Below are 26,060 nucleotides of genomic sequence, written 5' to 3'. Positions count from 1 at the left end.
TGAGGCCAGCAACCGCATAAAAAGCGTCAATCACATTGGTATTCAATTTTCCCGAGGCCAAAAACCGCATAAAAAACATCTATCAAAATCAAATCGGATTATTAATTTCCATGTGACTGACGCAAAACATGTTCAATAAGCTGTCCACCGTTTTCTGCATCAAGTTGAAATCGAGAAACAGCATGTTCCACAACTAATCGAAGTGTTTCCGGGATCACACTCAGAATGTGTTGCGCAATGCGTGCCTTCAGTGCAACTAAGTTTGCAATCGGAACACTGAACACACATCTTTCAGATAGCACCACAGCCAGAGGTCACACGGATTAAGATCAGGTGATCAGGACGGCCAGGCTGTAGGAAAATGACGGCTGATAATTCAAGCATTTCCGAAATGGCTCTGCAGCAGCTGCTTAACTGGATTTGGAATGTGCGTAGGTGCGCCATCTTACATAAAAAATGATCCCATCCACACATCCACGCTGTTGGAGAGTTGGAATGACGTGGTCGCGCAAAAGACACTCATAGCGCTTACCAGTGACGGTACAGGTAACAGGACCGGAAGCACCTGTTTCTTCGAAAAAATATGGTCCTATGATAAATGATGCCGTAAACCCGCACCACACAGTGACCTTTTCAGGTTGAAGTGGTACTGGTTGATTTGCGTGTGGATTTTCCGTTGCCCATATTCGACAGTTCTGTGTATTGACATATCCTGTCAGATGAAAGTGTGCATCGTCTGTCCAAAAAATCTTCCACGGCCAATCATTGTCGACTCTCATGCGAGCAAGAAATTCTAAAGCAAAGGTCTCTCATGCTGGCAGGTCAACAGGAAGCAACTCATGCACGTAGGTAATTCTGAATGGATAGCAAAGAAGGATGTTTCGTAGGATGATTAATTGTGCTCTCTGCCTGATCCCACCTACGTCACCATCACCCTCTGGGGTGTCTACATCGCTCTGAACTTCGTAAGTCGACGCGAAAAGTTCTGCTTTGGCGAGTAGGCCATACGGCGGTCTTGCGCGTCCCTGGAGTGCTCGACTGAGTGGTCGTGGATTCCGAAGAATGCGGAGAAGACTTCATTCGTTCCGGAATTGGAACAGGACGGTGAAAATTTTGTCTTCTAACACCTCAGTTCGATGTTCTAAAGCACGACGGTAAAGTCCCCGTGAGAGACATTTCACCTCCCTCCGATCTTCAGGGATGCAATAGCGTTGCCAACGACGCCTGGCGCAATTCTTGAGAGTTTTTTTTATCTTGGTTGAGTTGAGAGAGGTACTTTCGACAAGGGGTAGATGGTCGTAAGTGAGGCCAGTTTGTATGCTCTTCGAATCTGTCCAGTTCATTTCTCCGTGGCTTCATCATTACGGACTGCAGATTGAATGTCTACAGTGGGTGTGTCTTGCAGCCACCTCTTATACTGGTACCAGTTTGAGGACGTTTGTGATGGACGTCTTATCGAGCGCAAAGCCTCTGTCATGAAGCCCAAGACGGTTTGTCAGTTTGAGGTCAAGTCGTTAATCGTCTGCAGTTGCAAATCCAGCCTCAGATTCATAAGCATGGCAACGTCCAGAATATCCGATCTATCATGGGGGTTCGATGGAATGTGCGTTGGGTCCTCAGGCGCAAGCGTGATAGTATAGAGTCTTTCTTCCAAAGCCAAGAGTCTCTCACCCCATGACTGTTGCGTGTCGAGATTGCAATGCAAAGTGCTTTGCATTGAAGTCACCACACATCAAGAGTTTCTCACATTGGTCAAATATCGCCAGGAAATTCTCTTCAATGACTTACCTGTTTGGACTGAGGTACCCAGAGAAAAGCGTAATGTGGCCTTAGGCAGTAGAAATGGTGATGGTCTTGGCTTCAAGAGTTTACAGTGCTGGGCGAGCCGTTGGTGCATGCGTGATGGAATTCTTGATAAAAATGATGGTATCTCCCCCGCGGCCATTGTTATGGTCTATCCTATAGCAGGCCATGTTGTGCAACTTATAAGTGTTTGTGGGACGGAGGCGTGTTTTAGTCAAAAATAGAATGTCCATACGATGACGAAGAATATATTCTTCCAACTCAATCTTCGTATTTAAAATTCCGGTGGCATTATATATACAGAGTGAAACGTCTCTCAGCATGGTGCGTCCACAGGCCATAGCTAGGTGCAAACAGTGCCATGGCACTTTCGAAGAGGGTCATCAGTTTGGAGATAATGGTTGGCGTTTCGTTAAAATTCTTCAACGTAGTCGTAACTATGACAAAGATGTTCCGTTGTTGTAACTTACAGAGGAAGTCAGATATGCTTGAGAAAATCTTCGGAAGTTCTGTGAAGTCGAAGGACGACTCTTCTTGTGGAGCTGCCGTTGATGGTAGTCGTTCTCATTGCCATGCCGACTGTCTCGTCGGGGAGGTCGACGGAGTCTGTCGGTTCGGAAATCCTGGGAAGTCCTTTGAACTGGCTAGAGTTGGTGGTGGTGTTGTTTTCGCCGCTTGGTATTCTCGTAAACGTGTGGCTTGGGCTTGGGCCATGTAGGTGCGCAGAGCTTGTTGAAACGTGCTCCAACCTCGCCAAGTGGGTGGGTGTTCTTCGCCGCCATTTGCATAAGTTGGTTTTTGAGTTGGAGATTTCGTGGAGTTTTGTGCTTGGTGGAAACCTCCACATTTTACGCATCTGGCGGGAAATGAACAGTAACTTGCAGTATAGAAATAGGGGTGACAGCGTTTACACTATGGAGGACGATCCTTAAGTCTGTAAGTTTCCACCTCCACATTTGTCGTAAATCGAGTCACTCGCAGGGCCAGCAGGGAGTGACACACAGTAGACTGGTTGGGGTATTAATGTGTTCGTCTTGGTGTCCCTCGCTTTGTAATGGTGCACCACAGCTTGCGTAAAACCAGTGGCATGTAACTCAGTCGCAACTTGCGTCTCTGTAATTTCGGCCGGGTGATATTTAATGACAACCTTGAGCATCTTCTCACTTGGAGGCTGTTGAGTATAGAAAGGAATTTTTGCGTTCTGGAAGAACTGCGATGTTGTTGGTCCGCTATCGTTTCGAGGTGGTACTTGATCGATTCCCCTTTATGGGTGCCTTGATTGATCCAGCCACATGTCTCTTCTGTTTAGTGTAAAGGAAAGATATTTGTCCGTTGACTGTATGGTCATTGTATGAACATCGGTGGAAGATTAGATGGCCGTCTTGCGCCAGAGATGGGAGGTTGTTGTGTGTCTTCCTTTCGTGGCTATGGCGCCACTTCCATTGATTCACCACTTGCAAGGGCGCGAATTGGCTGTACGTTGGTTGCTTAGTAGCATCAGCTATGTCTTGCGAGTTCTTCGTTTTACGTTCTGTTCGTTTGTTTCAGACAAACTTGAAAACGTATGTCTTCGTTGTTGCTGGAGGAGTTCTGAATCAGATTCGCTGGCTGGTTTTGGTGCATGGTCAGAACTAGAAGAGTCATTGTCATGGCGCCACGGCGTGATATCGCCCCGTATAGCGGACATATCACGTGCCAGTTGGTCTCGTCTGCTTCGAGCGTCATCTGTTCTTCGCTGCCCTCGGTGGTCTTCGGTCGGTGGAATGTTGATAGGTGGTCGGGTGTGTGTTGTCAGTGTGACTGTTCTTCTCGTGGAGCTGTAGCGATTTCCAGACCTCGATCATTGACGTGGAGGGTGCGGGCTTATCGGCCTCGGCCGGGGCCCAGGCTCTCCGTTGTCCGTTCGCGCCGTTCCAGAAGTTGCCGTGTCTGCAGCCTTTGTCAGCGTCGCCGAATTTCCTCCCTGCATGGCTATGGTCGTCGCACACAGATTGGCCGATGGGGCCGCTGGCGGCCAAAGGATCGCCGGACGGCTATCAGCCGACCCCTGCGGGACCTAGGCCGCTATCTTGGCCGCTGGTTGCACCGATCCACTCGCTAATGCATAGCGTACTCGAATACTGCGATTCCAGTAGGGAACGGGTTCGGTATTTATGCCTATATAGTGCTAGGCGCTCCGTCTGCGATCCGCTCTGCGCCAGACGCTTTGTCGGTGGTATGCGCCGACCAATAGCAGCGACTGTAGTGTTTGCTTCTAGCCGCGGCTGTTCCGAACGCTGTGCGCGTACTTTGTGATTAATATCCGTTGTCAATATTGCTTTAATGAAGTTCTAAATGACGTTTAGGCCATTTTAGACATTTTATCTTTTTGTCGTCATTTAAACCCACCTGTGATCTGGGACGTTCTGTTACAGTGGCGTGCCCCGTCCGTCATTCCGTCCGAGGTCCGTGCTTTCAGACTTCTGGTGTTCAAACTTCCGCTTGAGACTCCGTAGAACATCCACAGGTACCGCATCTGTTGTCTGAGGTACTACTTCACGTGCGTCCTTTGTTACACGTACTGGGCTGTTTTCTCTAACTTCATATTCATACTTGTGTTCCCAGGGGTCTCGAAGTTGGCTCCGTTGCGTCTTCAGAAGATCGAGTGATGGCTTTCACGTGGAGCTCAGCTGGAAACCGGTGTTACGGTTAATGAGATTCTGCGTGACCTTAATATCAATAGATTCTTTGATGATGCTGTTCCAGTATCTCGAAGTTTGAGTTAAAATCTTGGCATCATTGTAGTTCATAGAATGACTGAGTTCTAAACAATGCTCGGCAGTCGCTGACTTGGTTGCCTGTCTCAGTCTGGTCTGCATTTGGTGTTCTTTGCACCTGAAGTCAACGGTCCTAGTGTTGTGTGTGTGAAATCTTACGGGACTTAACTGCTAAGGTCATCAGTCCCTAAGCTTACACACTACTTAACCTAAATCATCCTAAGGACAAACACACACACCCATGACCGAGGGAGGACTCGAACCTCCGCCGGGACCAGCCGCACTGTCCATGACTGCAGCGGCTAGACCGCTCGGCTAATCCCGCGCGGCAACGGTCCAAGTCGTCTGGTCTATGTATGCCATGCCAAGTTCACGTGGTATGTGGTAAACGCTCGATTTCTGTAGACCCAGGTAATTCAACAAACTCCCTAACAACGCCTTAATCCCTAGTTCTTGGTGGGTGGATGGAACATGCTCTTGATGTTACGTTCGGGGAGAATTCTGTTGATTTTGATAGATATCGTTTCTGTCTGTGTCTCGTGTAAGAGAGTTCTGGTGAATTCTGCAAACATCGCAGTGATTTCATCCAATGTCAACCACCACTCATCAGTCAAAATGTCTTCCACTCCCATGTTCGTCATGAACGGTTGTTATTCCTTCACTAATCCCTAAACAATTTAAATACACTCGTTCTGTTCATAACTCCTTCGCTGGAAACCGTTTTGATTTGAGAAAAAGTTTCAGTAGGTGTTATTCCTTCCGCGAGAAGGAAGCGGATCACAGCAAGTGGCTCGTACTTGGCAGGATTTCTTACCAACATCTTTCACGCAGCTGGACGCTTCAACGTGTGTTTACCTACTTCCTTGTTTCTGAGATGCTTGCTCTGGTCAGGGGATTACCCCTCTACCACTCAGTGTTGCCAACCCTCCAAAAACAAAAACTCACAAACTGTTATGACCACAGTACACTTACATTCTGAACTTACCTCGTACATAACATAAAATGACATAGGTTTAGAAACGATATTTGCAAAATTGTTCCTGAACATAAAGTTACAACAAGGGATAATATACTACTGGCCATTAAAATTGCTACACCACGAAGATGACGTGCTAAAGGCGCGAAATTTAATCGACAGGAAGAAGTTGCTGTGATATGCAGATGATTAGTTTTTCAGAGCATTCACACAAGGTTGGAGCCGGTAGCGACACCTACAACGTGCTGACATGAGGAACGTTTCCAACCGATTTCTCATACACAAACAGCAGTTGACCGGCGTTGCCTGGTGAAAAGTTGTTGTGATGACTCGTGTAAGGACGAGAAATGCGTACCATCACGTATCTGACTTTGATAAAGGTCGGATTGTAGCCTATCGCGATTGCGGTTTATCGTATCGCGACATTGTTGCTCGCGTTGGTCGAGATCCAATGACTGTTAGCAGAATATGGAATCGGTGGGTTCAGGAGGGTAATACGGAACACCGTGCTGGATCCCAACAGCCTCGTATCACTAGCAGTCGAGATGACAGGCATCTTATCCGCATGGCTGTAACGGATCGTGCAGCCATGTCTCGATCCCTGAGTCAACAGATGGGGACGTTTGCAAAACAAGAACCATCTGCACGAACAGTTCGACGACGTTTGCAGCAGCATGGAGTATCAGCTCGGACACCATGGCTGCGGTTACCCTTGACGCTGCATCACAGACAGGAGCGCTTGCGATGGAGTACTCAACGACGAACCTGGGTGCACGAAAGGCAAAACGTCATGTTTTCGGATGAATCCAGGTTCCGTTTACAGAATCATGATAGTCGCATCCGTGTTTGGCGACATCGCGGTGAACGCACATTGGAAGCGCGTATTTGTCATCGCCATACTGGCGTATCACCCGGCGTGATGGTATGGGGTGCCATTGGTTACACGTCTCGGTCACCTATTGTTCGCATTGACGGCACTTTGAACAGTGGGCGCTACATTTCAGATGTACGACCCTTGGCTCTACCCTTCATTCGATCCCTGCGAAACCCTACATTTCAGTAGGGTAATGCACGACCGTATGTTGCATGTCCTGTACGGGCCTTTCTGGATACAGAAAATGTTCGACTGCTGCCCTGGCCAGCAAATTCTCCAGACCTCTCACCAACTGAAAACGTCTGGTCAATGGTGGCCGAGCAACTGGCTCGTCACAATACGGCAGTCACTACTCTTGATGAACTGTGGTATCGTGCTGAAGCTGCTTGGGCAGCTGTACCTGTACACGCCATCCAAGCTCTGTTTGACTCAATGCCCAGGCGTATCAAGGCCGTTATTACGGCCAGAGGTGGTTGTTCTGGGTACTGATTTCTCAGGATCTATGCTCCCAAATTGCGTGAAAATGTAATCACATGGCCGGCCGGAGTGGCCGAGCGGTTAAAGGCGCTACAGTCTGGAACCGCACGACCGCTACGTTCGCAGGTTCGAATCCTGCCTCGGGCATGGATGTGTGTGATGACCTTAGGTTAGTTAGGTTTAAGTAGTTCTAAGTTCTAGGGGACTTATGACCACAGCAGTTGAGTCCCGTAGTGCTCAGAGCCATTTGAACCATTTGTAATCACATGTCAGTTCTAGTATAATATATTTGTCCAGTGAATACCCGTTTACCATCTGCATTTCTTCTTGGTGTAGCAATTTTAATGGCCAGTAGTGTATATCCACAGGGATATCAAGGAAATGAATACATATGCTACAGTACCGATAATAGACCTAAATGTTACAAACCGACCCCTTCTTTGTAACCTGAGCCGTTGCAAACAACGTCTTCTAAACGTCCGCTGTAATAGCATCGTTAGAGATAATGCGTAACTTGAGAAGTAAGAAATTGCAGATATGAAGGTGTGAGACGCGGTCGTTGCAGAGTACGACGTGACGGCCGGCTCCAAGGTGTGCGTGGTGACGGCTGGCGCGCGACAGCAGGAGGGAGAGTCCCGACTCGACCTGGTGCAGCGCAACGCCAACATCTTCAAGAGCATCATTCCCAACCTCGTCAAGCACAGCCCCGATTGTATCCTGCTCATCGTCTCCAATCCAGGTACGCCGCTGCACTTTAACAGCCTCATAATACAAAAAAAAAGTGATCATATACAGGGTGGTCCATTGGTAGTGGCCGGCCGTTGTGGCCGTGCGGTTCTAGGCGCTACAGTCTGGAACCGAGCCATCGCTACGGTCGCGGGTTCGAATCCTGCCTCGGGCATGGATGTGTGTGATGTCCTTAGGTGAGTTAGGTTTAATTAGTTTTAAGTTCTAGGCGACTGATGACCTCAGAAGTTAAGTCGCATAGTGCTCAGAGGCATTTGAACCAACCATTGATAGTGACCGAGCCAAATATCTCACGAAATAAGCATCAAACGAAAAAGCTACAAAGAACGAAACTCGTCTAGCATGAAGGGGGAAACCAGATGGCTCTGTGGTTGGCCCGCTAGATAGCGCTGCCCAGTCAAACGGATACCAACTGCGTTTTTTTAAATAGAAACCCCCATTTTTATTACATATTCGTGTAGTATGTAAAGAAATATGAATGTTTTAGTTGGACAACTTTTTTCTGTTTTTGATAGATGGCGCTGTAATAGTCACAAACGTATAAGTACGTAGTATCACGTAACATTCTGCCAGTGCGGACGATATTTGCTTCGTGGTACATTACCCGTGTTAAAATGGACCGTTTACCAATTGCGGATGTGGTGTCACCGCCAGACACCACACTTGCTAGGTGGTAGCTTTGAATCGGCCGCGGTCCATTAGTACATGTCGGACCCACGTGTCGCCACTGTGTGATCGCAGACCGAGCGCCACCACAAGGCAGGTCTCGAGATACGGACTAGCACTCGTCCCAGTTGTACGGACGTCTTTGCTAGCGACTACACTGACGAAGCCTCGCTCATTTGCCGAGCAGATAGAATAGCCTTCAGCGAAGTCCATGGCTACGACCTAGCAAGGCGCCATTAGTAACATTGCATGTATCTATGGAGTCTCACTTATATCGTCAATAGCGATGTACCAAGGATGGAATAAAGTTAAGTATTCCAGAAGCTACGTACTTTTCTTTATAACATTCATTACGTATCCTGTTACAGACCTATAACTTGCCTGCTAAACGCGTGCCTTTCGGCTACTTCCGTGGCGTGGCTGTCTTTCTACGCCACAACAGCGGAAAAGGTCGATATCGTGTTGATGTATGGCTGTTATGATCAAAATGACCAACGGGCGTGTGCTATGTATGCTGCTCGGTATCCTGGACGACATCATCCAAGTGCCGGACCGTTCGCCGGATAGTTAAGTTATTTAAGCAAACAGGAAGTGTTCAGCCACATGTGAAACGTCAACCACGACCTGCAACAAATGATGATGCCCAAGTAGGTGTTTTAGCTGCCGTCGCGGCTAAGCCGCACATCAGTAGCAGACAAATTGCGCGAGAATCGGGAATCTCAAAAAGGTCGCCGTTCAAAATGTTACATCAACATCGATTGCACCCGTACCATATTTCTATGTACCAGGAATTGCATGACGACGAATTTGAGCGTCGTGTACAGTTCTGCCACTGGGCAGATTTTTTGCACGCGTTCTATTTAGCGACGAAGCGTCGTTCACCAACAGCGGTAACGTAAACTGGCATAATATGCACTATTGGGCACGGGAAAATCCATGATGGCTGCGACAAGTGGAACACCAGCTACCTTGGCGGGTTAATGTAAGGTGCGGCATTATGGGAGGAAGGACAATTGGCCCCCATTTTATCGATGGCAATCTAAATGTGCAATGTATGCTGATTTCCTACGTAATGTTCTACCGATGGTACTACAAGATGTTTCACTGCATGACAGAATGGCGATGTACTTCCAACATGATGGACGTACGGCACATAGCTCGCGTGCGGTTGAAGCGGTATTGAATAGCATATTTCATGACAGGTGGATTGGTCGCCGAAGCACCATATCATGGCCCGCACATTCATCCGATCTGACGTCCCCGGATTTCTTTCTGTGGGAAAAGTTGGATATTTGCTATCGTGATCCACCGATAACGCCTGACAACATGCGTCAGCGCATTGTCAATGCATGTGCAAAGGTTACGGAAGGCGAACTACTCGCTGTTGAGAGGAATATCTTTACACGTATTGCCAAATGCATTGAGGTTGACGGACATCATTTTGAGCATTTATTGCATTAATGTGGTATTTACAGGTAATCATGCTGTAACAGCATGCGTTCTCAGAAATGATAAGTTCACAAAGGTACATGTATCACATTGGAACAACCGAAATAAAATGTTCAAACGTACCTACGTTCTGTATTTTAATTTAAAAAACCTGTTACCAACTGTTCGTCTAAAATTGTGAGCCATATGTTTGTGACTATTACAACGCCATCTGTCACAAAGCGAAAAAAGTGATCCAACTAAAACATTCGTATTTCTTTACGTACTACACGAATGTGTAATAAAGAATGGGGGTTCCTATTTCAAAAAAACGCAGTTGATATCCGTTTGACCTGTGGTAGCGCCATCTAGCGGGCCAACCATCGCGCCATCTGGTTTCCCCCTTCGAGCTAGACAAGTTTCGCTCTTTGTAGTTTTTTCGTTTGACGATTATTTCGTGAGACATTTGGCTCGGTCACGATCAATGGACCACCCTGTATACCACATTATTTTCAGTTTTGTCACCGTCAGGACGACGATTCTAAAACGTTGATGCACAGTCGAAAACGAGGAACATTCAATAATTAAAGGGGCAAAGCTATGTAAAATCAAACTGTTTGTAGCGGAGGTTTTGTACTTTTATTACTCTAGGTTGGTATGCCTAGCGTGAGCTGAGAACAGATGACAGATAAAAACTGTCTGAAGTTTCCACATTAGTTGAACAACGTTCAGTGATTCTTTTTATGCTTTCTGAAGGTGAAAACCTTCTCGAGTAGTTTTGCAGTATGGTTAAAGTTATATCAAACGCGGAATTTTTATAAGTAAGTAGCACAGTTCAAAAACGGTCGAACCTCAGCGACTGACGAGTAGTGTCCTGCTCGGCCGTTGGAAGTGTCAACACCTTCGCTTAAAACCCGCATTAACGACATTATCCGTGGAGATCAACGTGTTACAGTTGAACATATGCAAAAACTGTTGAATAAGTGTTGGCACAGTTCACAACGTTATCGGTAATAAGCTCAAGTACACAAAAAACGGATACAAGGTGGGTTTCAAAAGGGTTAAGGCAACAATTCTAGGAAACACGACTCAAAGTGTGCTCAAACTTGAAAGAACACTATGAAAGAAAAGATTTTAACCTATGATGAGAGTTGGGTCCACCATTTTGAATCAGAGCCCAAAACATAAAGCATGGAATTTAAGCACACCAGCTCACCTGCCTGTAAGAAATTCGGAATGCAGGCATAAGTAGGAAAAGTCATGCTGATTGTGTTTTGGGATGTTAATGATGTCGTTGTTTTATTATTATTTGAAAGATCATCATACAATATACAGTGCCTACTACTCAGGCATGCTGATTGACAAAGTAAAGCCACAAATGGGTGTAAAACTCCGCGGATCTAAAAGAAATGGCGTGATATTACTACACGACAATCCTCGCCCTCACACCACCTAGCTGACCCAAGAAACCACTAAAAAAATGTGTTGGGAGGTACTGGCTCATCGTCCCTACAATTCAGATTTGGCTCCCACGGATTTTCATTTGTTTGTTCCATTCAAGGAGGTGTTATACACTATGTGATCAAAAGTATCCGGACACCTGGCTGGAAATGATTTACAAGTTCGTGGCGCCCTCCATCATTAATGCTGGAATTCATTATGGTGTTGGCCCACCCTTAACCTTGATGACGGCTTCCACTCTCCCAGGCATGCGTTCAATCAGGTGCTGGAGGGTTTCTTGGGGAATGGCAGCCCATTCTTCACGGAGTGCTGCACTGAGGAGAGGGATCGATGTCGGTCGGTGAGGCCTTGCACGAAGTCGGCGTCCCAAAACATCCCAAAGGTGTTCTACAGGATTCAGGCCAGGACTCTGTACAGGTCAGTCCATTACAGTGATGTTATTGTCGTGTAACCACTCCGCCACAGGTCGTGCATTATGAGCAGGTGCTCGATCGTGTTGAAAGATGCAGTCGCCATCCCCGAATTGCTCTTCAACAGTGGGAAGCAAGAAGGTGCCTAAAACATCAATGTATTCCTTTGCTGTGGTAGTGCCACGCAAAACAACAATCGGTGCAAGCCTCCTCCATGAAAAACACGACCACACCATAACACCAACACCTCCGAATTTAACATATGGCACTACACACGCTGGCAGATGACATTCGCCGGGCATTCGCCATACCGACACCCTACCATCGGATCGCCAAATTCTGTAGCGTGATTCATCACTCCACACAATGTTTTTCCACTGTTCAACGGTCCAATGTTTACGCTCCTTACACCAAGCGAGGTGTCGTTTGGCATTTACTGGCGTGAAGTGTGGCTTATGAGCAGCCGCTCGACCATGAAATCCAAGTTTTGTCACCTCCCGCCTAACTGTCATAGTACTTGCAGTGGATCTAGATGCAGTTTGGACTCCCTGCATGATGGACTGGATAGATTTATGCCTATTGCGCATTACGACCCTCTTCAACTATCAGTCAACAGACGAGGTCGGCGTGTACGCTTTTGTGCTGTATGTGTCCCTTCACGTTTCCACTTCACTATCACGTCGGAAACAGTGGACGTAGGGATGTTTAAGAGTATGGAAATCTCGCGTACCGACGTATGACGCAAGTGACAACCAATCACCAGACCACGTTCGAAGTCCGTGAGCTCCGCGGAGCGCCCCAATCCGCTCTCTCACGATGTCTATTGACTACTGAGGTCGCTGATATGGAGTACCCAGCAGTAGATGGCAGCACAATGTACCTAATATGAAAAACACGTTTTTGGGGTTGTCCGGATACTTTTAATCACATTGTGTACGTAAAAAAATTCAGTAACAGCGAGGATCAAGTCATTTGTGGGAAAATGAATAAAAAAAATGACAATGAGTTCTTCGCATCAAGTATAAAAAACGGACAATATTAGCTCACACACCGCTTGGCTAACCCAAAAAACCACTGAAAAAATGGGCTGGGAGATACTAGCTCATCCTCCCTACAGCTCAGGTCTGACCCCCTCGGATTTTCAGTTGCTTGGTCCACACAAGGAGGCATTATATGGAAAACAGTTCCGCAACAACGAAGAGGTCAAAGAATTTGTGGGGAAGTGGCTCAAAAAAAAAAAAAACAAGACAAAAACTTCATTGCATCAGGTATGAAACAAAGTAGTTCATCTTTTGGGCAAATGTATTAATAATGCTGGGGACTATGTTGAGAAGTAGTAAAAGTCTCAGATTGTGAAACATACACTGTTTTGTCCTAGATGAATTTATCTCTTCAATTATTGTATGCCCTTCGTGGTTCCGATAGATAAGTGTTCCTAGGCGTGAAAAATGTTTAGTTGTAAGTACATCCAATTACAAATGTGCCTCAGCACTGTAGAGCTATTTTTAGTGTCTTGTCAGAAACATCTGGAACACGAGTAATTATTGTCCTTACAGACAGAAGGTGTAGCGTCATGTTATGTATGGAGAAACACTGAGACGGGTGTTGTGTGGGCAGTTGACATCCTGACGTACGTGGCGTGGAAGCTGAGCGGGCTGCCGAAGAACCGCGTGTTCGGCTCGGGCACCAACCTGGACTCGGCCCGCTTCAGGGTCTTTATCGCAGAGCGGCTGGGCGTCTCTCCATGCAGCGTCCACGGCTGGATCATCGGCGAACACGGCGACTCCAGTGGTTAGTTGGTGATTTACTTTTTCCTTAAATCTTTTGAACCATTTTTATCGAAATGTTGTGGAACGAGTCATGTGATTAGTGGTGTTCTTGCACCGTATTGTAACAAGCATGAAAGTACCAGATACAAAAGTGCATAAGTTTCGCTTCTCTAGACTGCTCTACGTCTGGAAGAAACAATGTAGACAGACAGATCCACATCGACGAAAGACACTGCTTTAGTTCTTTACCCAAACTATAACAGATCAGGGATACTTATGACTACTTACTAGATTGGTCACACAAACGGTAGTAGGTTTTTCGCCTCGCCAGTCGGCCTCCTCCATCTTCCTCGGTGAATGTAGGCTTCTCCAGCTAGTCTCATTTTACAGATATCCTTTCTGATCGCTTCATTCCAATTCATCCGTGGTCTTCCCCTCGGTCCGTTGCCTCTGAGGTCTTCTTCACGAGTTGCCTGGTGATGTAGGCTTCTCGCCGCATTACACATCCCTACCACCTCAGTCTCCTCTCTCGAATCTCAGTCACTATGTCCAGCGACTTGTACAACAACTCCTGCAGTTCGCGGTTTTTCCTTTTTCTCCAGTTATCTCCATCCTTCATTTTCGGAAAAATCTGACTGAGACAGCATTCTCAAATGTCGGTGGTTTTCATTCTATCTTTTGTGTCATGGTGTAGGTCTCTGCTTCGTATACAATGACAAGTTGTTTTACTGTCCTGTGGACCTCAAAGCCGGGACCTCAGCAGCTTTCCCAGTGCAAACCTTGACCTGTTTCTTGCCTGGATTCTTTCCATTATTTCTTGGTCTATCTCATTCATTTCACTGAGCACAGCCCCAAGATATTTGAACTCTTTCTATCCTTTCAAAGATATGACCATCTACGAGTACATGTACAGATCTGTCATCATTGTCTCTGTTCACAACGAGGTGTCTGATCTTCTCTATATTCATCTTCAGCCTTGCTCTCAATGCCTCTTCCGTTAACACTCTTGCCTTCTAAAACAGATCTTGCCTATTCTGTGCTATGAAAACTACACCATCCGCGTAAGCCAGATTGTTGATTCTTCTACCCATCTGCATTCCTGTCTTCAGGTTTGTTACCTTTGTCAGTGTTCTTTCCAGAAACAGAATAAACGGAACGATAGGTGGGGGGTGGGGGTGGGGGGTGGGGGTGGGGGGTGGGGTTGGGGGGGGTTGGGGGGGGGAGAAGCAGTTTCGCTGTCGTACTCCAGTCTTTACCTTGAATTTCTCTGACATCTTTCCATTCACTTTCACCTTGCATGTTGTATTTTGTGTACATGCTTGTGTTATTTTTTTAGTTTTCTAGGAACCTGCGCTCTTTCCAGTTCTTAACGTATTGCACGCCTGTTCACAGTAAGCTCTTTGATAGCACTTGTCTTATTAAAGCGGGTGATCAAAAAGTCAGCATAAATTTGAAAACTTAATAAACCACGGAATAATGTAGATAGAGAGGTAAAAATTGACACACATGCTTGGAATGACATGGGGTTTTATTAGAACCACCACATATTGCTAGACGCGTGAAAGATTTATTGCACGCGTCGTTTGGTGATGATCGTGTGCTCAGCCGCCACTTTCGTTATGCTTAGCCTCCCAGGTCCCCAGACTTCAGTCCGTGTGATTATTGGCTTTGGGGTTACCTGAAGTCGCAAGTGTATCGTGATCGACCGACATCTCTAGGGATGCTGAAAGACAACATCCGACGCCAATGCCTCACCATAACTCCGGACATGCTTTACAGTGCTGTTCACAACATTATTCCTCAGCTATTGATGAGGAATGATGGTGGACATATTGAGCATTTCCTGTAAAGAACATCATCTTTGCCTTGTCTTACTTTGTTATGCTAATTATTGCTATTCTGATCAGATGAAGCGCCATCTGTCAGACATTTTTTGACCTTTAGTGTTTTTTTGGTTCTAATAAAACCCCATGTCATTCCAAGCATGTGTGTCAATTTGTACCTCCCTACCTACATTATTCCGTGATTTATTCAGTTTTCAAATTTATACTGACTTTTTGATCACCCGGTATGTAGACGGTCAGCGTTTGATTTTCCTTTTCTAAGCCCAGCTTGTCGGAATCCAACTGCCTCCTCAACGTGTGGTATTAGCCGCTTCATCAACGACAAGCCAGGACCTTATAAGTTGTGCATAGTAAGGTAATGCCTCTATAGTTGCTGCATCTCATTGGGTCTCCTTTCATTAGTGTTGAGCAGATGACAGACTGCTTCCATTCCGCTGAGATTCTTTCTTTCCTCCAAATTGAACTAATTATGTGGTATACACTCTCTTGCAGGATATCTCTTCCTTCTGTCACAATTTCTGCAGGTATTTCATCAATTCCGGGGGCCTTTCCTCTCTTCAACGTTTTTTGGCTTCTTCTACGTCTTCCATGCTCGGCAGTTCGTTCTCCGCTGTTAGTAGTATTACTCTGTCTTCTCCGTGCAATTTTCTTCTTCTGATGCTGCTGTCGCTTCGCTTTGATGGTGTCCACATCCAGGAAAATTTCGAAATAATTTTTCTATTCCTCCTTTGCATTTGTTTCATCTATTATCAATTGTCCTGCTTGGCCTTTGATCGCGTCAGTCCTCGTGTTGTATCCTTTCTTGAAGAACCTGAGTGTCCTGTAAAAGTCTCTTGTAATGCGTCTTGTTCGATCCTCTTCTGCCACTGTTGTCTTGCTGTTTACATACTCTCGCTTTTCCGTTGGGAGGACTTTTCTTGCTTCTCTAGCTGCCTCCATGTACCCCTCCTTAACCTTTCATCTTGTTCGTCTGTCAGCCATAACATTTTAGCCTCTTATCTCTCGTTTACTGCATGTCTACACTTATCGTTAAATCATCCTCTGCTCTACGTCTCTCTCTCCAATGGTTTCAGCACTTCATCTGCTGCGTGTTTCACTTCGATTTTGAGCTTGGATCGTAACTTGTTTACATCAGTTCCCTCTTCTACAAAGACAACAAACTTGTTTCGAATTTCAATTGCATATCTGTCCTTAATGTGGCCCTCTTTTAGTAGATCTGTGTTTATTTTCCGGTCTACATCTCTTCTCCTGCAGTTGTCAGCACAAGATAGTGGTCTGATCTGTTTATGCACCTCTTTGAGATTTTACCTTTTCAATAACACATCTGCTTCTAGCATTCATTAATATGTCTTCTATTTGGTTCTGTGTGTTCTGGTCGGGTGATTTCCAGGCTATCCTATAAATTTGTTTGCGAGGAAAGTGTGTACTATTAATCCTTAGGTTTTTTGAAGTTTCCAGATTGGTCAGGAATACACAAATTAAAACTTAAGAACGGCGAGTCGAATGTATTCTAATGACTACCAGAAAAATATTTGTTACAAAGAGTAAAGGCAAACCGATACGACATTATTACAAATAGACTTGCGGTCCTTTGGAGAAATAACACAAGAAACGACATGTTCGCTATCTAGGAAGAAAGAAAAGCATGCTGACTAGGAAACGAGAGGCCAATCAGGTTTTTGTATTTTTTTTTTCATATTTGCGGTACGTTAAGTTCAGAACTCAAATATAAATCATCCGAAGCAATGCGATACGGTTCCAAAAGTTACTGAGAAAATTTCAGTGGGGTCGCGTGACTTTGTGGTAATAGTGCTCGCTTACGATGTTGGAGGTCCGGGTTTGATTCCCGGCTGTGGTAAAATTTTAAACAGAGCTATATATTCCATGACCATTTCCGTGAGAGGTAAAACAGATAAGGTTTAAAAAAACTTTAATTTCTAATGTTTTTTTAAAATTTAAACAATCTTTAATAACAATTAAGAAAAATGTATATTTGCAATGAAAACTGGTTTTTTGTTTGCGTTGCCGGCCGTGGTGGTCTTGCGGTTCTAGGCGCTGCAGTCCGGAACCGCGGGACTGCTACGGTCGCAGGTTCGAATCCTGCCTCGGGCATCGATGTGTGTGATGTCCTTAGGTTAGTTAGTTTTAAGTAGTTCTAAGCTCTAGGGGACTGATGACCTAAGATGATAAGTCCCATAGTGCTCAGAGCCATTTGAACCATTTGTTTAAGTTATGTAATTAGAAATAAGGAAACATGCATTTTTCATGAAACTATTAGATATGTGTTAATTAGACGAACGAAAAAAAAAAAAAAAAAAACGAAAGAAATATGACCGAAACGAGTCTGGACCCAGTGATTACCAGTCTTGAGCGCTATTCAATTTTTTGTTTTCATTTTTCTGTATTTTGTAACTCACGGAAATGCTAGTAGAGACGTACATCTGTTTAAAAATTTGCCTCAGCTTAGAATCTAACCCATGCCCCTGAGCTGGCAAGCAAGCATCCTACCATAGACGCGCACTGCCCGTCGAGGAAATCTACCTTGCTTTGGGGCATTAAGATGGTCGGTAAACTTGGAATCCGATTTTCTCGAGATTTGGCAGTTGTATCGATCCGCTTTGGTGCATTGATGTTTGTGTTCTGAACTTCACGTACAATAAGTATAAAAAAAATTACAAAAATCCGTAGTCAGTTAAAAAAAGCACCAATAGAGGAGCAATATTCTCCACACCCTTCCTCCTCTACTGCCGCACCTACCGCCATTGCCTCCACCCGAACATTCTCACCGCATTGCCGTCCTCTGTAGTTCATAGTGCAGGAAACAGCAGAGGTTTGAAATGCAGTTCGGTGAAAACCTTCATCCAAGTAAGTTTGGGTCCTGAAGGTGACATCGGTTGTACATAAGAGTCGTAAAAGTAAGTGTTCAGTATACATCATTAACCGTAAATTTATACGTGGAAGAAGAAACCCAACGAACGTAAAAGAAATGTTTCTAGGAAGCAAGTATGAACTCTGAAGTGCGCCCAGAGGTAACAGCGTAAGAAAATAAGTGTCTACAACAGTTCACATTGGCTCCCTATTTCGACACAACAACAAAAAATTTTCCGTGAATGTACTAAAAATGGATGCTTTAGCAATGTACATTTACAGAATTATTCGTGTTGTCAGTGACGCAAGTAACATGAACAAAAAAAGAAGCTTTAAGACAAGTTAAAACTGTACCCCGCATCGGGACTTAACACGGATCCTTGTATTTTGCGGACAATGCAGCAGTCACTCCTCTATCTGCGTAGGCTCTGCAGACCGGCTCACACTTTGAACTTATAAGTAGTTCTTCTCGTTCCCTTCATCGCAGCATATATTCACAAAGAGTTTTCCCAATATTGTGTGCTTTGGCGAAGTAATCATAATGTGGGCAGCTTGCAGTCTTCATTGAAGTTTTATAAAACATTTCATCACAGTAAGGTATACCCCATGTACAGACCCGGGCAGGTCATCGGTACAGACCCCCAACGTGTCATCCTCTCTATGGCGTCACTAAATGCAGAATAGACACGGGTAGGGTCAACACAGCGCTCTCCCGGCCGTTGCCAGTTTTCGTGACCTGGAGCTGCTACCACTGGGTCAAGTAACTCCTCAGTTGGCATCACGAGGCTGTATGCAGCCTGTTCCAGTCCTCCCATCAAGAAGAAATCCCTGGCAGTTTCGGGAATCGAACCCGAATCCTCCACAAGGCAGTCAGCTGCGCTGACTTCTCAGATACAGAACAGAACGTCTGACTATATGGTTCAAATGGCTCTGAGCACTATAGGACTTAACTTCTGAGGTCATCAGTCCCCTAGAACTTAGAACTACTTAAACCTAACTAACCTAAGGACATCACACACATCCATGCCCGAGGCAGGATTCGAACCTGCGACCGTAGCGGTCGCGCAGTTCCAGACTGTAGCGCCTAAAACCGCTCAGTCACCTCGGCCGGCGTCTGACTATAGCAAGCAACTTCAAAAGGATGTAGGCTATAATAATGCAGAGGTGAAGAACCTTGCATAGAATAGACTAGCTTGGAGAGTTGCATCAAACCAGCATTTGGATACTGCAGCAACAGAAGATGAATAGGGCTGCGAAAGTCAAAACGCGTGACTGAGTAAGTACCAGGTGGATATGGTTCAAATGGCTCTGAGCACTATGGGACTTAACATCTGAGGTCATCAGTCCCCTAGAATTTAGAACTACTTAAACCTAACTAACCTAAGAACATCACACACATCCATGCCCAAGGCAGTATTCGAACCTGCGACCGTAGCGGTCGCGCAGTCCCACACTGAGGCGCCTAGAACCGCTCGGCGACACCGGCTGGCCCAGGTGGATATAATTAAAGTGCAGCTACCGACAGAGGCCCACAGTGGGCCGTAATTATCGTATGGCAGCGAAACTTGATAGATATTCTAATGCGTCAATGCGGAACTGATTTACGCTGGAAAAAAAAAAAAAAATTAGTTCTAATTTTGGCCATCAGGTGCAAATCTGGCGCTGTACAGCAACTCATCGACGTTTCCGTTGCTCATACTGAACAAACTGCGTAAGCGGCGGTAAATAATAAAATCAACATTATGTCTTTGTCACCTGTTTGATCTTTTCTGCCCACATCCAACTCCTAATACATTAATGGTTCAAATGGCTCTGAGCACTATGGGACTTAACATCTATGGTCATCAGTCCCCTAGAACTTAGAACTACTTAAACCTAACTAACCTAAGGACAGCACACAACACCCAGCCATCTCGAGGCAGAGAAAATCCCTGACCCCGCTGGGAATCGAACCCGGGAACCCGGGCGTGGGAAGCGAGAACGCTACCGCACGACCACGAGATGCGGGCCCTAATACATTACATGTGGAAACATTTCTGTACGTCCTTCTTGCATTCAGAGCGCCAGATTTACACCTGGTGGCGAAAATTGGAACTAATTTTTTCCAGCGTAAATCGGTTCCTCATTAACGCATTATATCTACCAAGTTTCGCTGCCATACGATAATTACCTCCTACACCGGACCTCTGTATCTGCACTTTATTCCTGAAATTGGTGCCGGCCGGAGTGGCCGTGCGGTTCCAGGCGCTACAGTCTGGAGCCGAGCGACCGCTACGGTCGCCGGTTCGAATCCTGCCTCGGGCATGGATGTGTGTGATGCCCTCAGGTTAGTTAGGTTTAATTAGTTCTAAGTTCTAGGCGACTGATGAACTCAGAAGTTAAGTCCCATAGTGCTCAGAGCCATTTGAACCATTTTGAACCTGAAATCGGTGAAGTTATCGTTCACTGTGGAGAGAAGACACTAATAATACGAAGGTGGAGTCTTCCGTGTATGATCCTGCTGTGAGTTACACAGTAAGCGCCAGCTCGTCAGGCTGGTTGTGTGATTAATGCGCTTAGCGACGTTCTCAGGACCCCGCCGGGGCTGCCCCCCGGGCTAACCTCGGATTCTCGTGTCAATGAGACCATTACAATCTATCTTGCACCGGCGCGAAGACGCTTGCCGGCCTGTTTAATGACGGTTCCGACTGGTGATTCACGGCACCGACAATTTATTGAATTATGATTTATCGACGGGTCGTCTGAATACGCAGCTAATACAAACTGCGGTCATGAGGCTGCGAGTATAGCGCTGTATGGGCAGGTAATGAATCACTGGTGTGCACGGGGCTGTGGCAGACAGACACTGAGTAATGGGAGGATGGGCAGTTGAGGCGCTGCGCTCAGCTGACGAGCTGGCAGCTTGTCAACAAACGGGTATCGCCGTCACCACGCCCCATCCGTATTTCTTCCCATTTGTTCCCTTCTCTTTTGCCGTATCACTCCGTACCTTATTTAGCTTCTTTCTGGCGAAGAATTACAGTACACCGATAGGGCTTATTGCTATATTTCCAATAACATTTTGATTGGTCTAATGATCTTTTCCATTTCTTTTTTCTGAGTACAAGGGCAAGATGAAACGTTCACGGACTACTAGCGAAACAATTTAATGCTGGGTCAAACTGCGCTTATATTTGTACTTAATCCCTTTTTTGTGTGTTCTCGGAATAGAATAGAAAAAAGAAAGCAGCTTATCTCTGAAACTTCTTTATTTCAATGTAATCTCTCTCTACGCTGATGCACTTGGTTCAACGATATTCCGATGCCTTGGTCCCATCTCAAAAATTAGATTCCTCAAGGCTTGCAAAATACCCATCACTTTGGCTATCAGTTTTTGTTTGAAGAGAATCTCTGTCCACCGAGTGAAATTTTGAGCCTGGGGTAGAGGTGGAAATCTGATCGAGCCAAATCAGGCGACTAAGGTATCTGTGGCAGCAATTCGTATCTTAGTTCACGTATTTTGCCACGGCAACGACATTTGTGCTTGGTCGTACATTGTCTTGATGAAAGATGGGTCACGCTCATTTCACAGGACTTTTTGCAAACGTAACGTCATTGGACGTCACGCACAGTATTGATAATCGCAGGAACTGCAATCGACTTTCGTTAATGTTTGATACGGGCCATTCATGAGACTTCATACACACGTGTCGGACATTTATAAAAACACTCCGTTCTTGACACTATTTGTTATAATTATTGTTATAATTAAACCTCACATAATGATTTATCGACAGTTAATGCTTTCATGTAAGAGAGATCTCTCAGGAGCAAGTTGTTACTGCCAGTAATTCACAAATCAAGCATGAAAGGCACTTGTACTCGTATTATAACTTGCAGTATGACGTTTCAAGGAACGGCGCATTGGAAATTTATAACAACGTGTCATCATTATAATTAAATGTCAGTTAATAATGCATCAACGACAGGAGCACTCAAGACGCATGATGATAACCAAAATAGGAGACTGTTATCATATGACGAAGTTCTAGCGTAATGGATAATGTGGTGGTTTATGGTATTGAAGGCTGTAGGTTTCCATCACGCTTCATGTAAATATTTTTTTTAACGTTAGCGTTGTTAACACTTTCTCGGACTTTCATATGAATGTAATACAAATATATTCTACAATATTCGATGATATTTACATTTCCGTCTGATTACAGGACGAAGAATGAAATAAATATTTAGCGATTTCCGAGTGTGTGGTTAGGCAGGAACATAAGAGGACATCTACAATCGCTGCGAGTGAAACTAGGAACAATAACTGTAATTTTCTTTCTTGTCACAAATATTTTGTTACTTTTCCGAATGTGCGGCAATTCGTGAGTGTGTGGTTAGGCAGAAACCTAAGAGGACAGTTTTAGCTGCTGTAACTAAAAAGAAATTCGTGTTCTTCCTTCTGCCAAATATTTGGCTCTTTACTTCCGAATATGTCGCAGTTTCCGACGGTGTGGTTAGGCAGGAACGGAACACGACAGCTGAAATCGCTGTGAGTGAATTGAGGAGTAATAACATTAATATTCTTCCTTTTCACAAAGTCAATAGCAGTCCCTGCAGATATTGCGCGTGACGTCAAAATGACGTCACATTTGTAGAAAGTGTAGTGAAATGAGTGTTACTCTGAAAGATGATTTTCTTCCTTGCCAGACTTAGCCTTTTATCGCGTTCTTTTGCTGTAGTTGGTCCAGGAGATTAGCGTAGTATTGTCCCGTTTTTGACCAGTGGGAAGATAGTGTATCTGCAGAGTCCCTTTCGCATCGCAGAAAACTGATGGCACGACCTTTCCGGCCGATCATATTGCCTTTGCTTACTTTGGTGGATGTGAATCAACACGTTTCCACTGCTTTGACTGTTATTTTGTCTCTCGGGTATGGCACCGTGTTTCATCTGTGGCCACAAGCCGATGCAAAATCTCGTTGGTTGTTGTGAAAACGGATCGAACTTTGTTCGGACATTGCCATTCTAAAGCAATTCTGATCCTGCTTTAAGATTTGCGGCACCCATCTAGCAGGTATTTTTCTCAAATTCAGTTACATCACTAAAATGTGATACGTCCGTTCACATGACCCCCCACAGCTTCAGCGTATTCTCGCACTTTTTGACGGCACTCCCTCATGACCATTTTATGCATTTATGGCATGTCTTGGCTGATCACTACACGTATCATCATCTAAGCATTCGCGACCAAATTTAACCTAGTCAGTCCACTTGGCAACACTTGTATAAGAGGGAATGGAGTCCCCCACTGTGTTCTGAAAATCGGCATGAATTCCTTTGTTTCACACCTCTCCTTACCGAAGCAACGGCCTTGCCGCAGTGGCAACACCGGTTGCTGTGAGATCACCGAAATTAAGCGCTGTCGGGCGTGGTCGGCACTTGTACGGGTGACCATTCGTGCCGCCATACGCTGTTGCCATTTTTCGGGGTGCACTCAGCCTCGTGATGCCAATTGAGGAGCTACTCGACCGAATAGTAGCGACTTCGGTCAAGAAGACAATCATTAACGACCGGGAGAGCGGTGTGCTGACTCCACGCCCCTCCTATCCGCATCCTCCACTGAGGATGACACGGAGGTCAGATGGTCCCGGTAGACCACTCGTGGCCTGAAGACGGAGTATAGTATCTCTTTACCGAAGTACTTAATCAATGCTCGAAGTTCGATTTTTTCCGTCTTCACAAATGACTACAAGGGAACAACAACAGGGAGATGTCTGCGCCACAGATCTCTACCGGGAGTACTGCCGCATCGCGTGTTTAATCGTGAAGGATAACCTATTATTACACGGGAACCTCGATGCGGTGTTTGGTGTCAGTGGAATGCACGGTACAGGCGACTAGCTCGGAGCTGTTCTCGAAGTAACCAATTTGCAACAGTTGGTTGTGTCACCATGGTGCAAACTGCTGCTCAGAGCCATACGCCGAACACAGTGGTCTTCCCTCTCGGTAGTGCCACATGGCCGTCCGGAGCCCATGAATCTTGTGGCCGTACATTCTCGTGAGCACCGCTGCCTGCAATCATGTTTACCGGTTACATTCCTGCAAAGTCTTTTTGCAGTATCGCAGAAGGAACATCCAGCTTCTCGTAGCACTACTACACGACCTCATTCAAACTCAGGGAGGTGTTGACAGTCGCGTCTTTGTCGTCTTAAAGACGTTCTTCGACTAACATCAACTTGCCACGTCCAATCTCAAAGGTAACTAACGCTCACGACCGTTACAGAGTCTGTTTAAATTAAACCTCATTTGTATCCTCATTGTGACGTTACTAGCACCACTCTTATGTGACTGGTGCGAAATTTGAATACACATAATCTTTCAGATGTAGAAACCCGCCTACCAAGTTTCGTTTACGTCACCCAAATTCTTCTTGGTGTTACGTTTCATTTTCGTCAGTGTATTTCGTGCACGGCAGTAGAATGTCGAACATTAGCTAACCGGTGGTATAGGAGCGTCTGTAATCCGTATACTATCGTAATTTCGATACAGGTAAACAAGAATGTCAGCGTTTGACAAAACGAGCAGCCGTTTCAGAAGAGCTGAGGCCTTAGGCCAACTCCTGCATCTGTTGCGTTCAAGCAGTAGGTCCGTGTGGCCTAGAGGCCGACTGTAGTGACTGTGGAATACTTGTGTTGCCTGTAGAAGATCAACCAGCAAACTGAGAGCGACCGTTAGCTTTGGGTGCTATTTAAATCTCGGCACTCAGTGAAAACAGTCGAATGTCCAGTGAAGGGCTATTTCTTACTCCCAACTTAACTGAGTTCGTTTTCACAACATTGAGAAGGCTGCTCGGACTTATTAAATTGCCAGACGCTGACGACTTCCAACTGCTGAAGTCGTGTCTCTAGTATGTACATGAAAAATCACCAACTTACCAATGAAAAGGAGTAACTACTCACAATGACTTTGGAAAAGCACCCCTATACACAAGTATCATCGACAGCCCTCGCATCACGCCTAAAATTATTAATAAAATTTAAGCGCTGATTAATAAATTCTCTTTTGTGTGTTGCTAATGATCTCAAATGCTTCCTATGCTTTAATTTCCCTAAATATTTATTAAATCCCGCCACTCTTAGAGAGTGTACCAATACAAAATGTGATTCAGAGAATCTACTACATATCGATCATTTAGTTATCGTAAACTCATCGTAATATTTGAAATATTTTCCACCCACGAACTTCTTTTAGGTGTGGGAAATTAAATTCCAGCTCGACAAAACTGGTGAATATACTTAATATTCCAATAATCAATACTTCAAACTCTACAGTTTTCCACTTATCAAAGCCCCTTTGTGGGTAGGTGGATCGTTTCGTTTGCAGTTTGAGGCTCTTTCTACGTATTTGTTCACCCGATTGGTCAGAAGACTTGAGAGTACATCTCAGTTGTTGTTTGTGTCTGCCAGATGATCAAGAAGTTGAATCCCTTTTGCATCCCAGAATACGCGTCGTAACGCCAAATAAAATCGGACCACATCTCACCCACAGCAATAAATTGTTGAAAAAAACTGGTTGTTTTCTTTTCAAAACGGTCGAAAATTTGAATTTGATTTTAGTCATACTTCAACAAATGTGAAATTCTCCTTACACAAGGCAGTCTCATAAAAAGTTCCTTTTTCGATGTTTCACCAGCCTCCGGATCCAAGGTTGCTAACGCACTCCTGTGCAGTGACGTTCGACTCGGAAATAAGCCGGTTCGAATCCAGGTGGTGGATGAAATTTTCACTGGCAGTACTTAGCAGGCAGTGGGAGGAGAGATGGTGTCCTAAAGTTCCTGATCACCAGTCTTTGCCCAAATGTCGTGGACTGAATTCCAAACCCCTCTGTAGTCTCATGAAATGAGGTCATTTGACACTGTTGATGGCGTATCCGTCCGTTGAATGAGGATACTGAGCTCGGCGGCCTCCTTCGTGTTATTTGAGAAGAATAGGCTACGTGCTAC

At 45.3% G+C, this 26,060-nt stretch overlaps 1 protein-coding gene across 1 annotated transcript in view; it reads left to right on the top strand.

Annotated features, from left to right (window-relative positions):
- LOC124613539 (L-lactate dehydrogenase B chain-like) overlaps positions 1-26,060 on the top strand; it is a 165,811-nt gene that overhangs the window by 71,553 nt on the left and 68,198 nt on the right. The window contains exons 2-3 of the mRNA XM_047142250.1: positions 7,437-7,625; positions 13,216-13,389. Of these exons, the coding sequence (XP_046998206.1) occupies positions 7,437-7,625; positions 13,216-13,389 (363 nt within the window). The remainder of the gene's footprint in view (positions 1-7,436; positions 7,626-13,215; positions 13,390-26,060) is intronic.

The sequence above is a fragment of the Schistocerca americana genome, chromosome 4 (assembly GCF_021461395.2).
Source record: "Schistocerca americana isolate TAMUIC-IGC-003095 chromosome 4, iqSchAmer2.1, whole genome shotgun sequence".
Classification (NCBI taxonomy): Eukaryota; Metazoa; Arthropoda; class Insecta; order Orthoptera; family Acrididae; genus Schistocerca; species Schistocerca americana.
Note: the sequence above shows the minus strand (reverse complement) of the source record. Positions and strands in the feature narration are given on the sequence as shown.